At 40.9% G+C, this 19,989-nt stretch overlaps 2 protein-coding genes across 2 annotated transcripts; one reads left to right on the forward strand and one right to left on the reverse strand.

Moving 5' to 3' along the window:
- Positions 1–12,183: 12,183 nt before the first annotated feature.
- On the reverse strand, positions 12,184–15,364 carry snip1 (Smad nuclear interacting protein). The gene is made up of 4 exons (XM_010885374.3): positions 15,036–15,364; positions 14,596–14,719; positions 13,811–14,427; positions 12,184–13,413 (listed from the first exon to the last, which is right to left on the reverse strand). Exons 1-4 carry the CDS (start codon positions 15,209–15,211, stop codon positions 13,161–13,163), a joined length of 1,170 nt encoding a protein of 389 aa, XP_010883676.1. The 5' UTR covers positions 15,212–15,364; the 3' UTR covers positions 12,184–13,160.
- A 237-nt stretch (positions 15,365–15,601) lies between these two features.
- dnali1 (dynein, axonemal, light intermediate chain 1) lies at positions 15,602–18,253 on the forward strand. Its single transcript, XM_010885373.4, has 6 exons — positions 15,602–15,790; positions 16,013–16,149; positions 16,560–16,729; positions 16,927–17,105; positions 17,396–17,560; positions 17,870–18,253. Exons 1-6 carry the CDS (start codon positions 15,710–15,712, stop codon positions 17,903–17,905), a joined length of 768 nt encoding a protein of 255 aa, XP_010883675.1. The 5' UTR covers positions 15,602–15,709; the 3' UTR covers positions 17,906–18,253.
- The last annotated feature ends 1,736 nt before the right edge of the window (positions 18,254–19,989 follow it).

Below are 19,989 nucleotides of genomic sequence, written 5' to 3' on the forward strand. Positions count from 1 at the left end.
TGCCCCTGTTTTTCTCCCTTTTTGGGGATTATGTTCCCAGTTTTGATCTCGGACGTCTGGTCACTATATCATATCAGAATATTCTATTACTGTTAAGCCCACTATGAATATTAATATATGCCAAACCATGTATCTTGTATCATAGCTACATGTATGACCTTGGCAGCAAAAAAAACCAGTTGAAAATCAGTAAGGTATTCACTGAGGTATGATTAATTAAATGCACTGACAGCTCATTTCACCTGCCAAAACAGATTACACTGAGTGGAGTGGCTGACCGGTCCAAGATGGTGGCCCCACGGCTCGTCAGCGCCAGTAGGCAGTAGCGGTCTATGCAGCGTCTACTCTTTATTATGTCTATGGTTTTAGGTACTACATTCCCACTGGATAGCACTCTCTTTCCACTATAGCTCTGTCACTATTGATAAGAAAGCAGTCGCAAAAACAAACCTTTATTGGCACAAAAGGAGCACAAATGATTTGGCCTATTTTGAGTGTATTTGACCTATATGAAATATTATTTAATATCTAAAAAATTATAGCAGCACAAAAACAATTTACGGCACAAAACAGCACGAACGATTTAGCCTAGTTTTGCGGTGGACCATCTTTACACAGGTAAAATACCATTAATCGCTTCTGCTCCAGTTGTGCTGCTACAATACTGTTGATATTAGTCCTAAAAAATATTTTATAGATAACTCAGAGGTCACTCAGCCCCCCAAATACTTCAAATTCATCCATAAAAGTCTTTTACCAGTGTAAAGATGATCCCCCATCCAGCGCAAAACTAGGGCAAAATAGGCTTAATCTTTCGTGCTGGTTTGTGCCGTAAAATTGTTTGTGCTGCTATCATTTTTTAGATATTAAATCATATTTTATATAGGTCAAATTAATTCAAAATAGGCTCAATCATTTGTGCTCCTTTTGTGCCGATAAAGGTTTGTTTTTGCAACTATTTTACCGATAGTGACAGAGCTAAAGTGGAAAGAATAAAGCCAGTGCGCTATCCAGTGGAAATGTAAAACTGTTGCAGCACAAACAAACATTTAAGCGGCACAAACAGAGCATACATGATTGAGCCTATTTTGAGGAGCAGGTTGTGGGGCTGGTGACACCTAAAATGAAATGTCTAATATATAAAACCCTGCATCAGCACAAGGGAAACTTCCTGTGGCTCAAAGGGAGAGTTTGCTACTGGCCACCACACAGCTTCACCAGCAGGAAGTCCTTCAGCCATGACAAGTTTGCCAGAAGTTGTTCACCACCTTAAGACACCTGGGAGGCTGTCCCTTATAAGCTCATCAAGCATGCAGGTGAATTTGAAAACGTTATAATTTGAAACTAGTAATGAAAATATGTTTTGCAGGGTAAATGGTTACAAAACCTGAACTTTTCCTAGACACGTGAGAGACCGGATGTGTGTATTGTGCGAAGATCTTTCCACCATGGGCCCCTACCACCCCAAGGACTCACATCTACACCACAATACCCTGTGGATTGCAGCCCTGGAGGTATGTGAATTACATGTTGATCTCATAATTGCTGCAATGTTTACTTGGTTTCACCATATTTACCTGTTCACAAACTTTTATGTTTATTTTTAGGATGGAGCAAGCACCGTACTCCAAGGCGCCAGAGAGGTACTCCATGCCACCATGTGGAGGACTGCTACATAGATATGTGTGGGTTCATTCACTATACCCAGATGCTTAACTTGTTATTAAAGAATGTTGCATCCAATTTTATTTGTCAATTTCAATTTAATTTGAAGGGCAAGTAGGCGGAGGTAGGGGGATGTTTTAGCTCTGCACATGAAGGTATGAATGAACATATTGGCGGACACTGCGATTTGAGTTCAGATTGTAAAATAACCAGATATTTAGGACTGAATAATTAACTGCCTGTCTTTATTTTCATAACATTTGGAGAAGATCAAGCGGCTGACTGAAGAGAAGGTCGAGCTGAGGGCACAGCTGGTTCTACAATCAGGTAAAAACAAGACCATATTTACGCTAGCATCTTGTCTTCATGAAACTGCATTTGTCTGAACATGTGCCCTTTACTAAAATGCAATACTGCACAGCCTTTCTGAAATTAGTTTTATTTCACTATTACTATATTGACATTTCATTGTGCTTTTTAGCTTTTTAGCTTCTGATAAACAGATAGCTCTACAATCAGGTAAAAACAAGACTATAGTTGTGCTAGCATGTTGTCTTCATGAAACATTTAATTTGTCTTGAATGTCATGCAATTCTCAATCATGTCAGACCATTGAAGTACAATATCTGATTACTGTATTACAGAAGCCATAAGGAAGAATCCTTCCAACCGGGATGGCTCTGACGAGGCTGTCCAGAACCAGGTCCCCAGGTACTAGAAAGGGGCAGCTGATCGTTCAGGTGGGAGAAGACGTTGCAGCAATACAAGGGACCTGCCGTGAATATGAATGACATCTCCAGCACAACCAATATTGCTGCTAATCTAATCTCTTTAGTTTTTTTTTACTGCTTCTATGTACAGTGTTATGTAAATGATTGCATTATCCTCTTAATATATATAAAGCTGTGTGTGAATGTTATTAATTCTGACTGTAGTTGTAATTTGCTATTCTACCATTCATAAGCTTATTGCACTAATGTATCTATAATATTCAATAACTATTGATTGCTGCTAGGTTTCATGTACACTCACCTAATGGATTATTAGGGACACCTGTTCAATTTCTCATTAATGCAATTATCTAATCAACCAATCACATGGCAGTTGCTTCAATGCATTTATGGGTGTGGTCCTGGTCAAGACAATCTCCTGAACTCCAAACTGAATGTCAGAATGGGAAAGAAAGGTGATTTAAGCAATTTTGAGCGTGGCATGGTTGTTGGTGCCAGACGGGCCGGTCTGAGTATTTCACAATCTGCTCAGTTACTGGGATTTTCACGCACAACCATTTCTAGGGTTTACAAAGAATGGTGTGAAAAGGGAAAAACATCCAGTATGCGGCAGTCCTGTGGGTGAAAATGCCTTGTTGATGCTAGAGGTAAGAGGAGAATGGGCCGACTGATTCAAGCTGATAGAAGAACAACTTTGACTGAAATAACCACTTGTTAAAAGCGAGGTATGCAGCAAAGCATTTGTGAAGCCACAACATGCACAACCTTGAGGCGGATGGGCTACAACAGCAGAAGACCCCACCGGGTACCACTCATCTCCACTACAAATAGGAAAAAGAGGCTACAATTTGCACAAGCTCACCAAAATTGGACAGTTGAAGACTGGAAGAATGTTGCCTGGTCTGATGAGTCTCGATTTCTGTTGAGACATTCAGATAGTAGAGTCAGAATTTGGTGTAAACAGAATGAGAACATGCCATGTTACCACTGTGCAGGCTGGTGGTGGTGGTGTAATGGTGGGGGGGAGGTTTTCTTGGCACACTTTAGGCCCCTTAGTGCCAATTGGGCATGGTTTAAATGCCACGGCCTACCTGAGCATTGTTTCTGACCATGTCCATCCCTTTATGACCACCATGTACCCATCCTCTGATGGCTACTTCCAGCAGGATAATGCACCATGTCACAAAGCTCGAATCATTTCAAATTGGTTTCTTGAACATGACAATGAGTTCACTGTACTGAAATGGCCCCCACAGTCACCAGATCTCAACACAATAGAGCATCTTTGGGATGTGGTGGAACGGGAGCTTTGTGGATGTGCATCCCACAAATCTCCATCAACTGCAAGATGCTATCCTATCAATATGGGCCAACATTTCTAAAGAATGCTTTCAGCACCTTGTTGAATCAATGCCACATAGAATTAAGGCAGTTCTGAAGGCAAAAGGGTGTCAAACACAGTATTAGTATGGTGTTACTAATAATCCTTTAGGTGAGTGCATATTATTGCCACCTTAGCACTTGTTTATTTTGTATTGTATTATATTGATTTTGTACTTTTTCACATTCAAATACTGTAATTTTACTATATCTGAGGCTGGACACATTTTCTTGCACTATTTCAATTAATTTGCACATGTTTATTTTGTATGCTTGCTGTATAATGCATGTTTTTTTGTATGCATCTTGCACTATTTGAAATGCATTGTTTGGATTATATTCGGTTCATTGTTATTTGTGATATTATTGTGACGTGAGGCATTATTATTATAAAGGATTATTATAAATAAAACCTAATATTGTGACGTGAGGCATCCCGCTGGGTTTAGTGCATTAAAGCGGCTAACTGCCGCCGAGCCGCTGATCAGGATATTGTTAGAAGGCATTGTAATGAAAGCAGCCCACCAGCGGTCCAACTGCGCTATTAAAAACACTTGTGTGTTGCTTGCTGGGGGGCAATGCCTAGCTTTGCCCCTGTGGAAACAGGCTTGATTTTGATGGCTTCATGTTCTGTTCAAGAATCTCCTGGTATACCTCAGAATTTATAGTAACCTTAATCATGTGCAGACCACCAGGTCCAGGGGAGGAAAAGCTGCCCCAGATCTTGACATTCCGACCACCATGCTTGAATGTTGGAATAATTTTATTTTGGTGGTTGGCAGTGTTGGGTTTATACCAAACATAGTGGTTTGGATTGTGTTCAAAAAGGTCAATTATGGGCCCGTGTCCAGAAAATGGACTTTCAGAACCTTAAACATTGTCCAGGTGGTCCGTGGCATCTTTTTTGACAGAAGAGACATCTTCGTAGCAACCCCCCCATGAATGCCATTTAGATTCAGTGTCCTTCTTATTGTTGAGGCGTGCATAGTAGCCTGTGATGCAGCATGGGTGGCATGCAAATGTTATGTCTGGGTTGGTATTTGCCCAATTTATTACTTTGGATTGGCGTCCACTTTAATTTTGAGAAGGACTTCTCCAGACTGATGTCCATTCACTACCTTCTTCCCTCCACCTTCAACCTCTGAGATTTCCATTCCTATCTGCATGGTGTGTTTTCTTTTCACTTGTATGGGTAATACCTAACTCACCAGGTTTCTTGCCTCCATTTATCAAAGTCCCACCAAAACTCTTTCCTGAAGATCCTTCCTTTGATTGGTTCATTTGGTACTTGCTTGATTCTACTTACCTGCTTGATTTAATTTAACGAACGCAACCCTGGTTTCACTTGATCCTGCACTAATTTCTTTTTCATTTAGTTTTTCTACTACACACATACATTTTTCTGAACTAATATATGGAAATGGTAAATATAAACCGGTTTTCAGCTAAGAGACTGCTTCTGATTAAATAAAGATTTTATGGTGAACATCAGAATATCCCATTCACATACTTTCAAACAGTGCTGTATACATTATACACAATTTAATAAATATTTTTCAATCAGCCTCCGTTTGGCTTCAGACAAAATAACTTTACTTTAAAACACACCGATGGATACTGCTTAGTATGACAACTGCACCACTTTCCTTCATTATGTACTTTACAATGTGGGACAAAAAGCCACTTTCTTTTCTGGGGCAAACAGCAACATTTTTACTGGGGCAAAGCTATCCTTCAAGCTCTCTCCAGCAGCAGTGTCAGAGGATAGCCCTGACAATAGTCAATGATCTCAAGCCAGCAAACCCATAAACTGCTGGTAGAAAGGAACTTTTGACTATAAAATCTCCTTTTTCAACTATCCCTTTAGTATTGTTTCTAGACTCTCCCCACATGCACACTTACAGAAACACAAACATATATACTCCACAAACACTCACAGAAACACAAACATATACATTCCACACACAAAAACACTCATTTGGACAAAATGAACATGCATCTCGGAAAGTTTTAACATTGGGGATTTCTTTCTTCTTCTGTAATTCAAATCAAAAAGTGACACCTTCATATATTCTAGATTCATTATACGTGAAGTGAAACATTTGAGGTCAAGTCTTTTTTGTTTCAATCTTGATGATTATGGCTTACAGCTCATGGAAATCAAATATCCAGTATTTCAAAATATTACTATAAAAATCTACAACACAAGAATGTCGACCTGAGAAGAGCTCTAATCAGCTATTTCAGTACAGACAACTACAATCATGGGGAAGACTGCTGACTTGAAACTTGTCCAGAAGACACTCATTGACACCTTCCACAAGGAGGGTAAGTCACAGAAGGTAATTGCTGAAAGGCCTGGCTGTTTGCAGAGTGCTGTATCAAAGCATATTCATGGAAAGTTGACTGGAAGGGAAAAGAGTGGTAGGAAAAGGTGCACAAGTGACAGGGATGACGGCAGCCTTGAGAGGATTGTCAAGCAAAACCAATTCAAGAACTTAGGGGAGTTTCACAAAGAGTGGACTGAGGCTGGAGTTGCATCAAAATGCATCAAAATGACTTGTAACTGGTTTTCTGCCCATGGTATTACTGTGCTTGATTGGCCTGCCAACTCACCTGACCTGAACCCCAATCAGAATCCATGGGGTATTGTCAAAAGAAAAATGAGATACACTAGACCCAACAATACAGATGAGCTGAAGGCCACAATACCTAGACCTCTGAAGGTGTGCTGTGGTAACTGGCACCAAGACGTTAGCAGCAGTCCTGTAAGTTGCGAGGTGGACCTCCATGGTTTGGACCTGTTTGTCTAGCACATCCCACAGATGCCACCTTCTACCATTGCTCTGTGGTCCAGTTCTGATGCTTACGTGCTTATCGTAGGTGCTTTCGGCAGTGGACGGGTGTCAGCATGTGCACTCTGTCTGGTCTGCAGCTACGCAGCCACATACGTCACAAACTGTGATGTACTGTGTGATCTGACACCTTTCTGTCAGTACCAGCATAAACATTTTCAGCAATTTGAGCTACAGTAGCTCATCTGTTGGATAGGACCACATGGGACAGCCTTCGCTTCCCACTTGCATCAATGAGCCTTGGCAGCCCATGACCCTGTTGTCGGTTCACAGGTTTTTCTTCCTTGGACCACTTTTGATAGGTACTGACCACTGCAAACAGGGAACACCCACAAGGGCTGCAGTTTTGGAGATGCACTGACACAGTCAGCCATCAAAATTTGGCCCTTGTCAAAGTCGCTCAGATCCTTTCGCTTGCCCATTTTTCCTGCTTCTAAAACATCAACTTTGAAGACAGAATGTTCACTTGCTGCCTAATATATCCCACCCACTGACAGGTGCCATGATAACGAGATTATCAGTGTTATTCACTTCGCCTATCAGCGGTAATAATGTTATGGTGTATTTCAGAATTGTAAGCCTTATAATATCTTTCTTGACTTTCAATGATAACTCTTTGGTCCTCATGTTAAGAGCCCGACAGCAGACTACAAAGGCAAATGCAATGCTTTGAATCAAGACTAGACATGGTCTGTTATGTGAACACAAATGATGACAAAAAACTAGAAACACCAGTCAAGCCAAGACTAGTGTATATGTATACAAATACCCCTTAGCTTATAATCTATACTTTAACCACATTGTAATCATTTCATTTAAAATATAAACAAACATTCACAATATGTATCCAAAAGGAAAAGAATGTAGCTCTCTCAATCATTTTCTGCTAATAGCCAGGTTCGCATATTTATTTCAATTCTTGTTAGTGTTTTTTGTTACCATCTGCAAATGGCCTACAGTTAAAAACTTTAATTTAAACCATAGGGTTAGAGTTAACATAGCAATCACCTACATTTTTCACCATATAGCTATTCTAACTGATTGCATTTGTTTTCCAATAATGAAGAAATTTGTACCCATTAAAAAACAATTCAAAGTTGTTGAAATGGATTAATGGAAAATGATCCATGTACCCATTTGGTCATTTGACTTCTTGAACCAGAAGAGGGTAAGTGGCTGTGGATCATGTCGGCCCTATATGGCACAGAATGGCACCGGCCTATTTTGGTTTCCTTTTTCACTTGTTTAGTTAAGCCACCACAAGACTAAGTACTTGAGAACGGAAACAAAATTAGAATGGATTAATTTTTGTTTCTGGTCACGCATGTGTATGTAGTTTGCTTATTAGCTTGCATATCCTTCCGCTTGTTAAATTAAATTTCTAGTTTTAATCTGCTAAACCTGATGGGGATTTTCTGAAAAGAGATGAGTGACCTCTACTGTCCAGCAACATCCATTGAGGAAATCACAGAGACAGATACAACTCTTCCTTTCCACCATGGCCAATCCTTGAGACAAATTATAATTTTTTTTTACCTGGATTTTATGGATGCGATTTAATGAAAACATGCAACATAAGTCTCAGTTTAAGTGAATGATGCATCTGTTCTATTAATTTCATTTTCGTGGATTAAACCCTTCTATCCGCTAAACAAAAAGACAAATAATGGCAAATACCAAAAATGTGTACAGGATCTCAAATCCCTCCAACTCATTGTTTGACAAAGAACTGAGCTCTCAAACATGAAGTGTGAGGTACAGCTACACCAAAGCTTATTTCACAAGGTCATATAGAACAGCCCTCCCTACCAATGAGGAAACATAGCATTCAAACCACAAGAGGCGTTACATTATCATAAGTGTCCCAGATTGACTGATAACATATTTTTTGTAATAACAGGCATAGGCTGACTGCCAGAAAAACTGCACTTCATGAAGCTGGTTCATAACTGGCTGTATGCTTCTTTGTTTGGCAGAGGTGATAAAAAGTAAGATACTGATGTTTCGTAAAAAAAAAACCATAGCCAATAGAATAATCAATTTGGCTTCAATACATTTTAATTTTTGTTACAACATTTGTTTTTCTCCATAGGTAGCATTTTAATCCAGGCAGCTTCTTAAAGCAAGCCTTGCTGTAGCAGTACCTTGCTCAACCGGAGGTCGAAAGTGGAGTACTTAAAAAGACAGTGAAACTATGAGTTTAGACAGATTGATTCATACAACCCCAATTTCCAGAATGTCGGTATGTTGCGTAAAATGTGAATAAAAACAGAATGCAATGATATGCAAATCATGTACCCCTGTATTTAATTGAAAATAGGACAAAGACAACATATCAAATACTGAAACTAAGAAATTGTATTGTTTTTGGAAAAATACATGTCCATTTTGAATTTGATGCCAGCAACAAGTTTAAAAAAAAGTAGGGACAGGGGCACGTTAACCACTGTGTTGCATCACCTCTTCCTTTAACAACAATACTGTGTAAGCGTTTGGGAACTGACAAGACCAACTGCTGTAGTTTTGAAAGGGACATGTATTCCTATTCTTGCCTGATATAGGATTTCAGCTGTTCTCCTTTGTTCAGTTTGAGGTCTACTTAGTCGTACTTTTCATTTCATAATGCGCTAAATGTTTTCAATGGGTGACAGGTCTAGACTGCAGGCAGGCCAGTTTGGCATCCAGACACTTCTACAATGGAGCCATTCTGTTGTAATATGTTTAGAATGTGGTTTGGTATTGTCTTGCTGAAATAACCAAGGCCTTCCCTGAAAAAGACATTGTCTGGATGGATATGTTGCACCGAAACCTGAATACATATTTGGACAGTGTCACAATTTTCATACATTTGGCTCTGTACGCCACCACAATGGATTTTAAATTAAACAATCAAGATGCAACTGAAGTGCAGACTATCAGTTTTAATTTAAAAGTATTATATGAATGTTTAGGAATTGCAAAAGTTTCATACAATATCTATTTTTATACACAGTCCCCTTATTTCAGGGGCTCAATTGGACAAATTAACACTATCACAAAAAAAAAGTAAATTTGTAATACTTTGTTGAGAGTCCTTTGCAGGCAATGACTGCATGAAGTCTGGAACGCATGGACATCACAAATCGCTGGGTTTCCCTCTTTGTGATGCTTTGCCAGGCCTTTACTGTAGCTGTCTTCAGTTGTTGTTTGTTCTTGCATCTTTCTGCCTCAAGTTTTGACTTCAGCAGGTGAAATGCATGCTTTATCGGGTTTAGATCAGGTGATTGACTTGGCCATTGCAGAATATTCCACTTCTTTGCCTTCAAAAAGCTCCTGGGCTGCTTTCGCAGTATGTTTTGGGTCACTGTCCATCTGTAAAGTGAAATACCGTCCAATCATCTTCGCTGAATTTGGCTGAATCTGAGCAGACAATCTATCCCAATACACATCAGAATTCATCAATCTGCATCGGTCTTCTGTCAAATCAATCAACACTAGTGACGCAGTGCCATTGGAAGCCATGCCTGCCTATGCCATCACATGAACTTCACCGTGTTTTATAGATGATGTGGTATGATTCAGATCATGAGCCATTCCAAGCCTTCCCTGTACTTTTCTTCCCATCATTGTGGTACAGGGTGATCTTAGTTTCATCTTTCCAAAGAATGCCGTTCCAGAACTGGGCTGGCTATTTTAAACGTTTTTTTGGCAAAGACTAATCTGGCCTTTCTATTCTTGAGGCGTATGAATGGTTTGCACTTTATGGTGAACCACTCTATATAACTTGGATAATGATATCCCTACCTCCTGGAGTATTCTTCACTTGGCTGGATGTGATGGAGTTTTTCTTTACTATTGAAAGTATCCTACGATCATGCACCACTGTTGTCTTCAGTTGGCGTCCTGGCCTATTCATGTTGCAGAGCTCACCAGTGCATTCTTTTTTTTTCTCAGAATGTCTCAAACTGTTGAATTGGCTACTCCTACTGTTCCTGCTATCGCTGATGGATAATTGTTTTTCTTTTTGCGGCCTAAGGATTGCCTGTTTCGCTTGCATTGACAGCTCCTTTGACTGCATGGTGGGGGTTCACAACAGCTTCCAAATGTGAATGCCACAACTGAAATCAACTCCAGACCTTTTACCTGCTTAATTGAAGAAATAATCCACACCTGTCCATGAAACAGCTTTTGAGTCAATTGTTCAATTACTTTTGGTCACTTGAAAAAAAGGGGGATACATATTAAAGAGCTGTAATTCCTAAATCCTTACTCCAATTTGGATGTGAATACCCTCAACTTTAAGCAGAGAGACTGTAGTTTAAGCCCATTATTCAACTGTAACTTTAATATATTTTGGTAAACAGACAAAATAAACTTGTGTCAGAGTCCAATTATTTCTGGACCTAACTGTATACTGTTTAGCATAAATGGTACCTTCACAGATGTGCAAGTCTCCTGTCCCATGTACACTAATGTATGCTAATATGAAGCCAGATGTTCTCTCTTCTCCTTAGTCCAGAGGACATGGCATCCATGATTTCCAAAAATAATTTCACATTTATATTCTTCAAACCACAGGACAGTTTTCCACTTCGTCTAAGTCCATTTGTAAATGAGCTCGGGCCCAGAGAAGAATGCAGCGGTTCTGGATCTTGTTTACATCTGGTTTCTTTTTTGCATGGTTGAGTTTTAACTTTCATTTGTGGATGCAGCGACATACTGTGTTCACAGACAATGGTTTTCAGAAGTGTTCCTGAGCCCCAGCAGTGATTTCCACTGCAGTATCATGTCTTTTTTTAATGCAGTGCCGTCTGAGGGCCTGAAGATTACAGCCATTCAACATTGGTTTTTGGCCTTGTCCCCTGCAAAGAGAGATTTTTCCAGATTCTCTGAATCTTTTAATGATATCATGTACTTTAGATGATGAGATCCCCAAACTTGTCGCAATTTTACTTACACACTTTATTCTTAAATTGTTGCATCTGCCAGACCCATCCTCTATGGAAAGATATTGTATTACCTAGTCATGTTACCTTTGACCTGTTGCCAAATAACCTAATTAGTTGTGCGATATTCCACCAGGTTTAGTTTTTTTGCATTTCAGAACTCTTCCAGTCTTTTGGTGCCTCTGTCCCAGCTTTTTGAAAACTTGTTGCCGGCATCAATTTCAAAGTGGGCATATGATTTTCAAGAAACAATAAAATGTCTCAGTTTCAACATCTGATGTCTTGTCTTTGCACTATTTTCAATTGAATATAGGGTTTAAATGATTCACACATCATTGCATTCTGTTGTTCTTTACATTTTTACAAACTTTTTTGGAAACGAGGTTGTACATGCACATTATTGATAGACGATTTGAAGTAATTCCCCTTTAAAATATAAAACATCTCAAAAAGAAGATATCTGTTATTTTTTTTAAAAGGTCTGTAGCTGCAAGTCATGATTTGCTTTGGAGTGTGTGGATTTGTTGGTTACCACCTACAGCCAGTTTAGTGGTAAAGACTGAGTAAAAGAACAGACTACTTGGAATAGCCTATGCACACGTTCCTACACATCAATACAGAAGCAACTACAAATACATGTTTTGTTTATTCCTCATTGCTTTGCGCAACTCTCAAACACAGAAACGGTACACCATGATGAATCCAGCACTCACATTCAATACATCCAGTGTATTTACAGTTATGGTCTGGACATGAGCTAGTCTTTAGCCACATACTCATTTTGTATTAAAGGTTCAAATTCAAAAATACAGTATAATAATAAAATAATTTCTCGTAAACTAACATTTCTGGCATTGAGCACTTGTGTAGAAACAAAACAAGCACTGTCAGATATTGGGGTGGGGGCAAACTGTGAGGACTACTATACGTACGATCAACGTCTAGCCTGAAGATACCAAGCTCACGCTTCCTGTAATTATAACTGCACTGAGGGAAAAAGCTGTGATGAGGACACCAGACTTTTGGTCCCTGTGGTATCAGAAGCCAGAGTAGGCATTTTGGAATGGCACATGGTTTGTTTTTCGAGACAATGTTCTATGCGACCATTCCCAAACGGCTGCTGTGTGCAGCTGTACTCACAGCAAAAGTACAGTGGGTTTCTTATAGCAAATTAATGTCCTGAGAATTGAGTCTTGAGACCGGTTACGGCAGGTTAGAGCAAGTTTGTATGACTGTAAGAGAGAGCACAGACATCACCTGTCACTTTGATTTGTTCTATTAAACCCTGAAATCTGTTTAAGCCAACAGGCCATCCATTCTGTTAATTGTCCCATTGGCGTTTTAATGATGGCCAACAAGTGGTAGGCTTAGGTCAACAATGCACTTAAGTCAGTCCACAGCCCCGTTTGAATACTTTAAAAATGCACTTTCCATTCAAGCATCCTAGAGGAAAGCACATTACTAAGTTATTAGACCGGGTTAACTAAGTGACATCCCAATACGCAAAACCATATCCAACTAAATGAAATTGCGATTTCTTCGAAGGAAGACATGACGAAAGGACATACTTCTTAAGCATGTGAAAGAAGGACCAGTGGGTGTCCTCATTCATCCAGGCCCTCGTCATCTTCCTCTGCTCTGGCATCCACCTCGGCCGTGTCGGAAAACTCATGTAGCAGGACGTACTCTCGGCTGCTGAAGCCAAACTTGAGTACATCCTTTTCCTTGAGCTCATAGTATCGCTGTGCCTCGATGCGCTGGTTGTTCAGGTAGGTGCCGTTGCCTGAACCCAGATCGATGATGTAAGGCTTCACCCGCCGCCCGGTGGTGCCATCCGAACGTGTGAACTCCACCAACCTGGAAAGAACACAGGAAGAACAGGGATTTGAGAACAAGTTAGCAGAGGAATTACACTACCCAGAGGTAGAAATCCCTTACACACAGGACTACACTACCCAGAGGTAGAAATCCCTCACACACAGGACTACACTACCCAAAAGTAGAAATCCCTCACATACAAGACTACATTACCCAGCGGCAAAAATCCCTCACACACAGCAGGACTACATTACCCAGCGGCAAAAATCCCTCACACACAGCAGGACTACATCACCCAGAAGTCATGTAACACCAAAACAAACACAGTGGCAAAGACCACTTGTGTGTGAAGAGACGGTCTGAGCGAATTCTCTAAATGTCAGCATCTAAACTAACGGTGAGGGCTTCATCAGAGTGACCAGGTGACTGTACTCACCTGTACTGAAACACAGCGTGCTGCTTGGAACAGGAGGGGTGGTCGATTGGGATGTCGGCAATCTTTCTCATCCGTCCCATCAGGTAGGCGCTTTGCCTGTGGATGTACATGACTGGGAGCTGCTCGTCATTTTTGAAGGGGTACAGCCGCCACCGACGTTTGGGGATGCGTGCCTCGGGGGGCTCGTTGTACTTGATCACCTCCCCCCTGAACGTGTTGGTATCTTCTGTGAGCGCCCCAGATAATTCAAAGTTGGGCTTCTCTTTGTCAACCGGTGGGCTATTTTCACCCTCTCCCCCTTCCTGGACCCTCCGTCCGAAGGCCTGGTCCTCATTGTCGTTCTGCTCAAACCGGCGCCGGTTGTCCCGCCGGCGATCGTCGTGTTGCTGTCTCTGGGCCTGCTGCTCCTGGAAAGTTTCTGAGTCCCGCTCCCGATGCCTCTCCCCGCCTCCCCCGCGCTTCCTCTCCCCCCGTTCTCTCTCCCTGGGTGGGTCGGATTCGCGGGGGCCGTCGGCCTGCTCCCACCTGCTGCGTCGCACTGGCGGATCGGGGGGCTCCGGCTGGTCGTTGCGGTCACGCCTCCTCCGGTCATCGGCACCGCGGTGGTCATCTCGCTCCTGTTGGGGAGACAGAGGGATGGGAGACTTAGCCTGAGTCAAGCAGAAAGTTGACTAATGTTGTCGATATGGTGTTATTTTGACTGCATTAAGCCGTGGCATTCAGATTTGCGTATGCATCACTTTGGCCACTTATTACATTTCATTCAGAAGTAATAACCGAATCACCCGCTTTATTTTCACATCAGCACCACGGGGAGGACTTCGGCTCCTGCCTGTGTTTCTGGGTGATCTGTCCCTCCTGCCCAAAGCCCTTCTACCTGGCGAACGATCTTTCGTCCTGGGTGGCGATCTAGTCAATCAAATCAACAAGGAGAAAATGCTTTAAAACTAAATGTTGACTTGTATAGTATATACACACTACTTTATTCACTGCCAATACGTTGAAAAACTTCATACCTATAATTTTCACTTAGTAGCCGGGTAAGCTAAAACGGACAACTCCTATTACTGGCATGACTATCTGAACGATACATCCAACAATACAGCAAAACAATAACAGCTCATACCTAGCAAAATCTTTAGCTTTATGTACTAGCTTTCTAGTACTGGGATTGTGCAACACCACGGCCTGCAACCCTGTTATGTAATTTGATTTCTAAGTTTACCTGCTCGTTCTTCTTCGCTGCGGCGGTAGGCTTGGCCTTGGAGGGCTGCCGTTTGATCCAGAACTATAGCGTCGTGATCTCTGTGGCCTAGTAGGGCTAAGTTTCTCTTGTTTGATTTTCGGTTTTGACTCCCGTACTGGAGAAACCACTCTTCTATGACGTCTCTCTTTCTCCATTATGAAACTTAACCAAAAGTTGTTATCCGTAAATCGACTAAATAAAGTTCATAACAAATAAATATGTATAAAAACTTAATTACAATCTCCGCTGAAAATCGCGTTGGGTTAGATGAAACTACTCCAAAGGAAACTGTTTCCGGTTCCGGCTGAACGTTGGAAATATATTTCACTACAACAATGAATGGTATCATTTTGGTTCCGCAGTAATTTCGCAGATTTTTTGGTCATCTGTCAACCACAGTCTTGCATTTACCACAGATAAAAATATATACAATTAATGAAATATGTGTAACAAATTGTTTTCTAATAAAACGTACGCCTTCGATTATATAATATTAAGTTCGGAAAGGTTAGTTGGGAGAGCATGTAATTAACGTTGCCATGGTAACTGTACACAGATAAGTTTTTCACTTCACATTTCAACAACATACACATTAATTGACACGTTAACTAGATACTGGCACGTTTTTATTTTTTTGTAGTCAAAGTATCGCAATGATTCCTCCAGCTGATTCTCTGCTGAAGTATGACAACCCAGTCTTAGTGAGCAGAAACACAGAAAAGAAGTCCCCAAAGGTACAGTATAACGTTAAAAGCTCTATCTGTGTGCATGGTACCATTGAACGTAGCTAACTAGCATTACTGACGACATACAGTGTCATTCATTACTGACGACAGCTATTTCTTAAATCAATGTCTACATTACCTTAGTCATGCCAAGCCATATCCGTCTGTTTTTTTCATCATTAAAACTTGCTTAAGTTTCGTGTTCTAAATAAACTAAATTATTAAATTCAGGCACGGCCTCTGAAAGTAGCACCGCAACAGCCTGTAATGACGGGTCCAGTGCCACCGCCACCCAAACCCAAGAACCTCTCAGCTGACACCAACAAGCAGCAAACTGAGGAAATCCTCAATGCCATCCTACCACCCAGGTATGACATATTTACTAACAAACACCCCGATTCTCTTTCCTTTATTCAGATAGGAAAATGAACTAACATTGTCAGGTTTAGATACATCTGAAATGTGGCAACTATACATTTAGCCCGAGGCGTCGCTAGGATCACAATACATTCGGGGCTTAGCCCACTCTCCCGCCCCGCCCGAGACTGAAAGTACAGGGTTTTGAATGTACATGCGGAAAGTTCGATGTACACGCTAGTGGGCTACACGTCCACATTGCGCGATCGGAATTATTGATGAATAGATCAGGGGCTGTTTTTTTATTATTATTATTTTTGTTCCATTTGAGATCCGGGGCTATTCATAACAGATCCGGGGCTATAGCCCTGGACGCCCAGGGCTAACAACGCCACTCACCCCAGCAATACCACCATTACAGGGAATGGATGGAGACCAACCAGCTGTGGGTGCAGCAGGTGTCCAGCACGCCGTGTACCCGCATGGATGTGGTGCACCTACAGGAGCAGCTGGACATAAAGCTGCAGCAGAGACAGGCCAGGGAGACGGGCATCTGCCCTGTCCGCAGGGAGCTCTACTCCCAGTGCTTTGGTACGGAGGGGACAGGGAAAATTAGATGAAGGGATGTTAGTATAAGTACTTAGTAGGAATAGGAGAAGCAGCAGAAAAGCATTTAGAGGCTCCTTTCCCAGAGATATGTTCAACTAGCTTAAACCTAGTTCTTAATAAAGAAATGAATATTGCCACTGTGATTTTGCAAGTTTAACTCTATATCTTATTCTGTATAGATGAGTTAATCAGACAGGTAACCATCAACTGTGCTGAGAGAGGACTGCTGTTGTTGAGGGTACGAGACGAAATTCGTATGACCATTGCTGCTTACCAGACACTATACGAGAGCAGTGTGGCCTTTGGCATGAGGAAAGCCCTTCAGGCCGAGCAGGGAAAGTCTGACATGGAGACAAGGGTAAAAAACAGCATATTATGACGCAAACACACTTTAGACACCAGCAGATGGATGTATAAATAAATAAAACATTTTGAACACTTAACCTATTCACTTTCACAGGGAACTCTTTTTTAACAGCTTATCTTTTGTACACCAGAGGGCGCCATCTTTCTAGCCCTTTCGACATCTTAGAGCTCAGAGTTAACTTCTAAATAATCAGAAGAAATTCCAAGTTTCCTGCTAAACAATACAATAATTTTTTTTTAATTAATGAAAAGCTGTTGGATTTGCACCTAATTATCGTGCAGATCGCCAATTTGGAGAAGGAGAAGCGGGACCTGGAGAGGCAGGTGAACGAGCAGAAGGCCAAGTGTGAAGCCATTGAGAAGAGGGAGACAGAGAGGCGTCAGGTGGAAGAGAAGAAACACACAGAGGAGATCCAGTTCCTGAAGAGAACCAACCAGCAGCTCAAGGCAAGTTACTGGATCATCACGTGCATTTAGCGCTCTAAGTTACAAAAGGCATGTAGGCTATTAGTAAGGAAAATATGATATATATTCTTACCTCATCATCTGTTAATAACATGTCTAGGATATTCCCCAAATGCTTAGAAGATATTTCGAATCAACTGATACTTTTTTAAACAGTTCTATGCACCAAAAAGCTGTACAGAGATCGATAAACACTGTATATTGGGTCTAGCCTTTGTGTAACACACCTTCAAATCAGCAATTTCAGAGACACCCTCAAAAGTTTCTGACCATAGTCATTATCCTTTACAGGCCCAACTGGAAGGAATTATTGCCCCAAAGAAGTGACCTCTTCATTCCATAAGTCAACTACTACTGAAACTGACATATTTCAAATGATCTGATATAGCATTATGTAATAAAACATTACATCACAGCCATGAAGCTTCATACTTCTGCACAATAAACCCACTGAACCACCAATTTCAATCTCTCACTGTTTTGCCAATTACTTTCAAATTATTTTATGGTGTGACATGAACAGCTGAACATACTTTCTTCTGTCAATTGATACAGATGTTATTTCAATAGTGCTGTACAATTTGATCTTGTCTGGTTGTGGGCCCTTGCTGATTTCTGGTGTCCTGGATGACTACCCAAAATGTCTTGAATTAGGCTAGTAATATAATCTGGTTAGGATGACAATAACACACACACACACACGTAAAAGAATGAGACAAAGATAAATCATGTCAGAACTTCTTCCACTTTAATGTGACCTATAATGTGAACAATTCAATTGAAAAACAAACTGAAATCTGCAAGGGGGAAAAATAAAAACCTTACAGTAACCTGATTGCATAAGTGTACACACCCTCTTATAACTGGGGATGTGGCTGTGTTCAGAATTGACCAATCACATTCAAACTCATGTTAAATAGAAGTCATTACACACCTGCCAAAGTGAGTCTGATTAATCACAAATAAAGTTCAGCTGTTGGATTTTCCTGACATTTTCTCAGTGGCATCTCAGAGCAACAGCCATGGTCCGCAGAGAGCTTCCAAAGCATCAGAGGGATTTAATTGTTGAAAGATATCAGTCAGGAGAAGGATACAAAAGAATTTCCAAAGCATTAGATATACCATGGAACACAGTCATCATCAAGTCGTGAAAATATGGCATGACAGAGACATTACCAAGACCTGGACATCCCTCCAAAATGTATGAAAAGACGAGAAGAAAACGAGAAGGCTTCCAAGAGGCCAACAGCAACATTAAAGGAACTGCAGGAATTTCTGGCATATACTGGCTGTGTGCTACATGAGACAACAATCTCCCATATTCTTCATATGAATGGGCTATGGGGTAGGGTGGCAAGATGGAAGCCTTTTCTTACAAAGTCTAAGGGTGTGCGCCCTTATGCAACCAGATTATTGTGAGTTTTAAATTTCCCCCCGCAAAGATTTTTGTTTTTTCAATTGAATTGTTCACGTTATAGGTCACATTAAAGGTAGAAAAAGTTCTGACATGAATTATCTTTGTCTCATTCCTTTACATCACAAGAATCTGGCATTTTAACAGGGGTGTGTAGACTTTATATCCACTGTACATACATACATACATACATATACACGTATACAGGTGCTGGTCATAAAATTAGAATATCATCAAAAAGTTTATTTATTTCAGTAATTCCATTCAAAAAGTGAAACTTGTATAATGTATACATTCATTCCATACAGACTGATATTTCAAGTGTTAATTTCTTTTAATTTTGATTATAACTGACAACTAATGAAAACCCCAAATTCAGTATCTCAGAACATTTGAATATTGTGAAAAGGTTTAATATTGAAGGCAACTAATGCCACACTCTAATCAGCTAATTAACTCAAAACACCTGCAAAAGCCTTTAAAGGTTCTCTCAGTCTAGTTCTGTAGGCAACACAATCATGGGGAAGACTGACTTGACAGCTGTCCAAAAGACGACCATTGACACCTTGCACAAGGAGGGCAAGACACAAAAGGTCATAGCTAAAGAGGCTGGCTGTTCACAGAGCTCTGTGTCCAAGCACATTAATAGAGAGGCAAAGGGAAGGAAAAGATGTGGTGGAAAAAAAGTGTACAAGCAATAGGGATAACCGCACCCTGGAGAGGATTGTGAAACAAAACCCATTAAAAAATGTGGGGGAGATTCACAAAGAGTGAACTGCAGCTGGAGTCAGTGCTTCAGGAACCACCACGGACAGACGTATGCAAGACATGGGTTGTGTCAAGCCACTCTTGAACAAGACACAGCGTCAGAAGCGTCTCGCCTGGGCTAAAGACAAAAAGGACTGGACTGCTGCAGAGTTATGTTCTCTGCTGAAAGTAAATTTAGCATTTCCTTTGGAAATCAAGGTCCCAGAGTCTGGAGGAAGAGAGGCAAAGA

Source organism: Esox lucius, chromosome 20 (assembly GCF_011004845.1).
Source record: "Esox lucius isolate fEsoLuc1 chromosome 20, fEsoLuc1.pri, whole genome shotgun sequence".
Classification (NCBI taxonomy): domain Eukaryota; kingdom Metazoa; phylum Chordata; class Actinopteri; order Esociformes; family Esocidae; genus Esox; species Esox lucius.

What these genes read in the sequence shown, in the direction of transcription:
- snip1 (XM_010885374.3), bottom strand. Translation starts at nt 15,211, where the DNA reads ATGGAGAAAGAGAGACGTCATAGAAGAGTGGTTTCTCCAGTACGGGAG. An exon ending in CAGCGAAGAAGAACGAGCAG is followed by an intron (nt 14,720 to 15,035) that starts GTAAACTTAGAA and finishes TTGATTGACTAG; the next exon opens with ATCGCCACCCAGGACGAAAG. An exon ending in CACGCTGTGTTTCAGTACAG is followed by an intron (nt 13,414 to 13,810) that starts GTGAGTACAGTC and finishes TGTTCTTTCCAG; the next exon opens with GTTGGTGGAGTTCACACGTT.
- dnali1 (XM_010885373.4), top strand. Translation starts at nt 15,710, where the DNA reads ATGATTCCTCCAGCTGATTCTCTGCTGAAGTATGACAACCCAGTCTTA. An exon ending in CAGAAAAGAAGTCCCCAAAG is followed by an intron (nt 15,791 to 16,012) that starts GTACAGTATAAC and finishes TATTAAATTCAG; the next exon opens with GCACGGCCTCTGAAAGTAGC. An exon ending in AATGCCATCCTACCACCCAG is followed by an intron (nt 16,150 to 16,559) that starts GTATGACATATT and finishes CCACCATTACAG; the next exon opens with GGAATGGATGGAGACCAACC.